General features: G+C 34.2%; 1 protein-coding gene across 3 annotated transcripts in view; it reads left to right on the top strand.

Moving 5' to 3' along the window:
• The window catches only part of LOC107671034 (bicaudal D-related protein 1), a 40,970-nt gene extending 37,122 nt beyond the window's left edge, over window positions 1-3,848 (top strand). For 2 of the 3 annotated variants that reach the window (XM_016463875.1, XM_016463874.1), the window contains one exon: window positions 3,566-3,848. In XM_016463875.1, the coding sequence (XP_016319361.1) occupies window positions 3,566-3,733 (168 nt within the window). In that variant the 3' untranslated portion in view covers window positions 3,734-3,848. Of the gene's footprint in view, window positions 1-2,647; window positions 2,886-3,565 lie in introns of those variants that run through there. The other variant, XM_016463876.1, reaches the window with a different exon arrangement.
• Window positions 3,849-6,000: the final 2,152 nt, after the last annotated feature.

Raw genomic sequence — 6,000 nt, 5'->3', positions numbered from 1 at the left:
TTTATATATATATATATATATATATATATATATATATATATATTCATATATATATATATATTTAAAATGGCTTTTTGTCAAACAAAGTGGACATCGTGATCAGAATGTTAAGTACAACAGGACTGCATGCTTGCAATGGCTTGGTCAAGTATTCAAGTCTGCATCTGCACACTTGGTTAGAGAGTTTCTGCTCAAACATCCAGCTCTGAGATCAGTCACATTACAAAACTGTACAAAACAAATGCATATCAGAAACAAAGGTAAAAGGTGTAAATTATAGGGTAAAATAAGAAATTCTAAGGGAATACATAAGCTGTTTATCTCATGAAGCATTACGGAAGATGTAATCGAATCAGTCTGGGTTATTGTGCTAGCATAAGATGGTAACCCTCGTCCTGTGAAAAGGGGTTACCATGAAGAAACATTCATTAACACTAACCTCAGTAATGAATAGCGGCGGTCAGCCTCTGTCTCTCTGTCTGCTTTTCTCTCCTTTTGCGTTTTATGTTTAAAGTCAACATGGTCAACACTGACCTAATTTACTTTAAAGGGGTCATATGATGCTATTTTAAAGATCATTATTTTGTGTATTTGGTATAACAGAATATGTTGACATGCTTTAATGTTCAAAAAACACATTATTTTTCAAATACTGTACATTATTGTAGGTCCTCTATGCCCCGCCTCTCTCAAACGCTTCGTTTTCAACAAAGCCGCCTCCTTTGACAAGCGCAGTCTGCTCTGATTGGCCAGCTGAACCAGTGCATTGTGATTGGCCGAACACCACAAGCACGCGTCGGAAATGTAACGCCCCTTACCATAATCGCGAGCTTCAACCAAGAGCTTGTAACACTCCAAAGAGAAAGGAAAACTTGAAATCGCATCATATGACCCCTTTAAGACGGAGCTAATCTTCTAGCAAACAATTCATAAATGCACGCTATTTTAACAAAAGAAATGTTTTGTTCTTTTCAAAAGTCAAAACGTACTAAAATTAATTCTTGTCTTTAGATGACTGTTAATGTTAATCAATACTCAAATATATATTTAGTCACTGTTTTAGGCTACTATTGTACATGACGTCGGTTGGTTGTATTTATATGTATAGAAATATCAGCCGCACAGACAATAAATACAACTTAGAAAAAAAGACAATTTTGTATATGGGTGACGGACGAAAAGGGGGTTTCAAGCATCAAAAAAATAAAAGGTTAATACAGCTTTAAATTGTGTTTTTTCCTCATACATTAGAATTCAAAATGAATGACTATCATACATTTTTACCATGATTTACTGAAGACAGCCACTAAAATGTCATTCAGTGTAACAATAGTTTATTTAAACTAATAAAATACTAATCAATTGTAATTTTAAGTCCAATCTTTGCCACTATCCTTCAAACCACTAGGTTTTAGCCATTTGTTTTTAATAATTTAAAATATAATACAATTTAGTATGATCAACCGTTTATTTTATATATTTTAATAAGTACAGGTCAGAATAAGTAGTTTCATTTTTAAATAAATATATCTGTTACTCTGAATAGCGATTATTATTTCACCCATATTTTGACATTTTATTTTCACAAAAGGTATTTGAAGTATTAAAGTAGACACTTTACTTGGATTTAATATGCTTTCTATGTATATAAGATTACAAGTCTTGCGTTTGACCCATATGCAATTAAAGACTCTTTAAAGGGTTAGTTCACCCAAAAATGAAAATTCTGTCATTAATTACTCACCCTCGTGTTGTTCGAAACCCGTAAGACCTTCGTTCATCTTCTGAACACAATTTAAGATATTTTTGATGGAATCTGAGGGCTCTCTGGCCCTCCCATAGACAGCAAGTAACTACCACATTCAAGGTCCAGAAAAGTACCAAGATGATCGACAAAGTAGTCCGTGTGACATCAGTGGTTCAACTGTAAAGTTACGAAGCTACGAGAATACTTTTTTGCGCAAAGAAAACAAAAATAACGACTTTATTCCACATTTTCGTCTCTACTGCGGTTGAACAGTTGAACCACTGATGTCACACGGACTACTTTGTCGATCATCTTGGTACTTTTCTGGACGTTGATCGTGGTAGTTACCTTGCTGTCTATGGGAGGCTCAGAGAGCCCTCAGATTTCATCAAAAATATCTTAATTTGTGTTTGAAGATGAACGAAGGTCTTACAGGTTTCCAACAACGCGAGGGTGAGTAATTAATGACAGAATTTTCATTTTTGGGTGAACTAACCCTTTAAATTTCCTGATAAAAATTGTTGCATTATATTAAAAATGGACTTTTGTACTTGACAGCCTTTCTAAAATACTATCAATAGTAAATAAATGTCAGTTAACATTCATATTATAAAGACTACAGCAATAATCAAATAATGATAGATTATAAAGTTGGATCCCTGATGGATAAAATGATTTCCAGCCATAGTTTTGAAGGAAAACTACGTCACGTTACAGACGTAAAATGGTTTGTAAGTGCAGTTTCATGTTGAGTGTATGAACGTGTGTCGTCTCTTCCTCTCAGTTCATATTACATCAGAGATAAACTCTGCTTCTGACAGCGCTTCTGTCGCTCTTTCTCACCCGCGTCCCGTGAATGTGTGTTTAACTCTTAGCTTCCCTTCTCTCTCCCGCCTGCAGTTTGCCTCCTCAGGGCTGTTCACTGTGTGGCTCTTGTGGTTTCTGATCTAGTGGCCTTTCTCAGCTTCCATACAGACCCCTTCTCCCCTATGATAACTCCCTCCTGCCTTAGAGGTGAGCTCGGCTTCACCGTCCAACCCGTATCCATGTTCACGAGGTCACGAGGTCACCGTTCATGTCATCGTGCTGTGGTGCTTCAGGCCATTTTCACACTAGGACAAACATCAAAACCATTAGAACCAGCAGTGTTATTTTAGTGCTATTTACATATTTTATAGCATTTATTAATATTTTAGCTTTTACTTTTTATTAATTTAATACATTTTTTTGTAATTTTAATTTTAGTTTAGGCTTTAGTCATTTTCATTTGTTTTTAATTTGCTATGTTTTGTTTTGCAGTTTTGTTTTACTTTTTTATGTTATTTTTCACTTATTTTATTATTTTTATAGTATTTATTAATAGTTTGAATTAGCTTTTATTTTTATGCTTTCAGTTTTAATTTTATTTTAGGTTTTGTTATGTGCATTTGTCAGTTTTAATTTTTTCTATATAGCTTTAATTTATTTTTATTTTTATTTTAGTTTTAACAATGTTAGTACTTCAACTTAAACCTTATATTTCAGAAAGTTGCCAATGCATTTCTAATTTTCGTTTAAGATGTTTAGGTTTAAATTTCTCATGAAATATTTATATTTTCATTTTTTATTTTTATTTTGATTACCAAAATTGATTTGAACAGTTTTAGTTTTGTTAACAATAACAGCACTGGAAGGGGATTGAGTTCTGGTTCAGACCAAACCGTGTAAGAGCAGTGTGAAAACAGGACTCATGTTCATCCATTCTCACTCAGCTCAAACTGTGTGGGTGGCTCTGTTCTATCTTCAGATGAAGCCCTGATGTCTGTTTCTCTCTCGCAGGATGATATGCACAGAGTTATCGATCAACAACTGATGGATAAACACCAGGAGGAGTGGAAGGATCCTCCATACTCCTTCAACGGGTCACAAGGAGGAGCTCCATCCAGACGAGCACATCGCCTCTCGGACGGAGACAAGCGCCTCTTTTCATTCTTCAAGAAGAACTGAGATTACCTGAAGACATGGAGGAAGAGAGTGTGAGAACAGACGTGAGAGAAGGGTACAACAAACCAAGTCGAAATCACTAGATCAGTGGTTCTCAACTGGTTTTCATCATCAAGTAACAAAAAAAATCCTTAAAATACAACTCTGAAATGCATTAACTAGTCGCATCAGTTTCAGATAAAAATTTAGATTCATGCATTTGAATTGCATATACATTTCCATCAATTTGGACACATATACTAATAAATCTAATGTGATGCATATTTATCAGTCAAACATAAATGAAATAGGTTTCTGAAAAAGATTTCTATCATTTTACAAACACAGTAACCAGGTTTATACATTGATCATTAATAAATCAAAATCGTTTCAATCTCATACATTTTAACGAACTGAATATTGCTTGTTCATAATTGAACTTTTTTATACTTTTTAACTAAATTAATTTAATTGTTTTCACAATGAACAGAGGCAATTAAAATAAATGCATTTTGAAAATATAATATGAAATAAAATCAAATAGATGCAAATGTATAATAATAAACTATGCTATGCTGTTTCTGAGAGCAGAAATCTTTTTCATTTTAGTTTTTTAGTTTGTTTATATTAAAACTGTGCAATCCAAATAGATTTGTTGATAATATATTTATGAACCTGCTATTGTGTATTTAAAACACATTCAGTTCAATTAGTACTATTACAGAAAGCTGACCTGTTTCATTTATGTATGACTGACAAATGGAAATGTTATGCAATTTATGCAAATACATAAATCTTCAATTTAAGATCAAATATTTTGGTAACACTTAAAGTCTGTATATATGTGACCCTGGACCACAAAACCAGTCATAAGGATCAATTTTTCGAAATTGAGATTTATACATCATCTGAAAGCTGCATAAATAAGCTTTCCATTGATGTATGGTTTGTTATGATAGGATAATATTTGGCTGAGATACAACTATTTGAAAATCTGGAATCTGAGGGTGCAAAAAAATCAAAATATTGAAAAAAATCGCCTTTAAAGTTGTCCAAATGAAGTTCTTAGCAATGCATATTACCAATCAAAAATTAAGTTTTAATATATTTACGGTAGGAAATTTACAAAATATCTTCATGGAACATGATCTTTACTTAATATCCTAATGATTTTTGGCATAAAAGAAAAATCGATAATTTTGACCCATACAATGTATTATTGGCTATTGCTACAAATATACCCCAGCGACTTAAGACTGCTTTTGTGCTCCAGGGTCACATATAATGCATTATTAAAGTAGTTTTATGCATTAATTTTGCCTCATAATGAGCTTTACAAGGCATAATGCACTGTATGATGTCATGAATAATATAATGCATTATAACACATGACATACAAACCTTCAAATATTATAAAGCATTTTAGTTTTGGTTACAATTTTACAATTAGGTTCAATTTCTGAACAGATATAATACATTACAACGTACACGTTGAATACCTTTAATATGCATTTTACATAAAGGCTTTAAGTAAAGATTTTGTGTTCCTGTGGCTCATTGGTAGAGCATTGCGTTAGCAGCGCAAAATGTCATGGGTTCGATTCCCAGGGAACACACATACTGATAAAAAATGTATAGCCTAAATGCACTGTAAGTTGCTTTGGATAAAAGCGTCTGCTAAATGCATGAATTATAAATTAATTTAATTATTAAATTAAAATTAAGTATTGCATAGGTTTTATGTTGTCTGCATCCAATTAATTGATTGTTAAAACAGTCTTATTTTGGGTCACGAGCCACCGGTTGAGAACCACTGCACTGACAAACCGAGTTCTCTGATGGCTTTGAGCCGTTTTGCACTTTATCTGTACCCACAATCCTCCCCCAGAAAGCTTTAGGAGCAGAACACAAATCTCGTCCGATAGGCTGAAGCCCTGCGGCAGGGTCTGTTCAACAGGGTTCCCAGAATTCTCCAGTCCTATCAGAGGTCCGTTTCCCCTGCGAGTGCCTCGGAAAGCTTCTCCTCACCTCACTGCCAGAGATTCACGGAGGCACATCTGCTCACCGACCAATCACGGCATTCGCTAGAGACTCAACTCAGGATGAACTGGACTTCAGACGGTCCAGGACAAAGGTTTCAGCATCACCGTAAAGTTTCAGGCCCAGACGGAATCTGTGGACGTCTTTTGCATTTTCTGTGCTGATTTTGGGATAAAATATGAGAGTACTGCAGTATTATTTCGGATACAGATTGGGTGTGGGCCTGATTATAGATGATGTTTGAACGCTGC

Source organism: Sinocyclocheilus anshuiensis, unplaced genomic scaffold (genome assembly GCF_001515605.1).
Source record: "Sinocyclocheilus anshuiensis isolate Anshui unplaced genomic scaffold, SAMN03320099.WGS_v1.1 scaffold332, whole genome shotgun sequence".
Lineage (NCBI taxonomy): Eukaryota > Metazoa > Chordata > Actinopteri > Cypriniformes > Cyprinidae > Sinocyclocheilus > Sinocyclocheilus anshuiensis.
The sequence above is the reverse complement of the archived record's forward strand: the minus strand, read 5'-3'. Positions and strand labels throughout refer to the sequence as shown.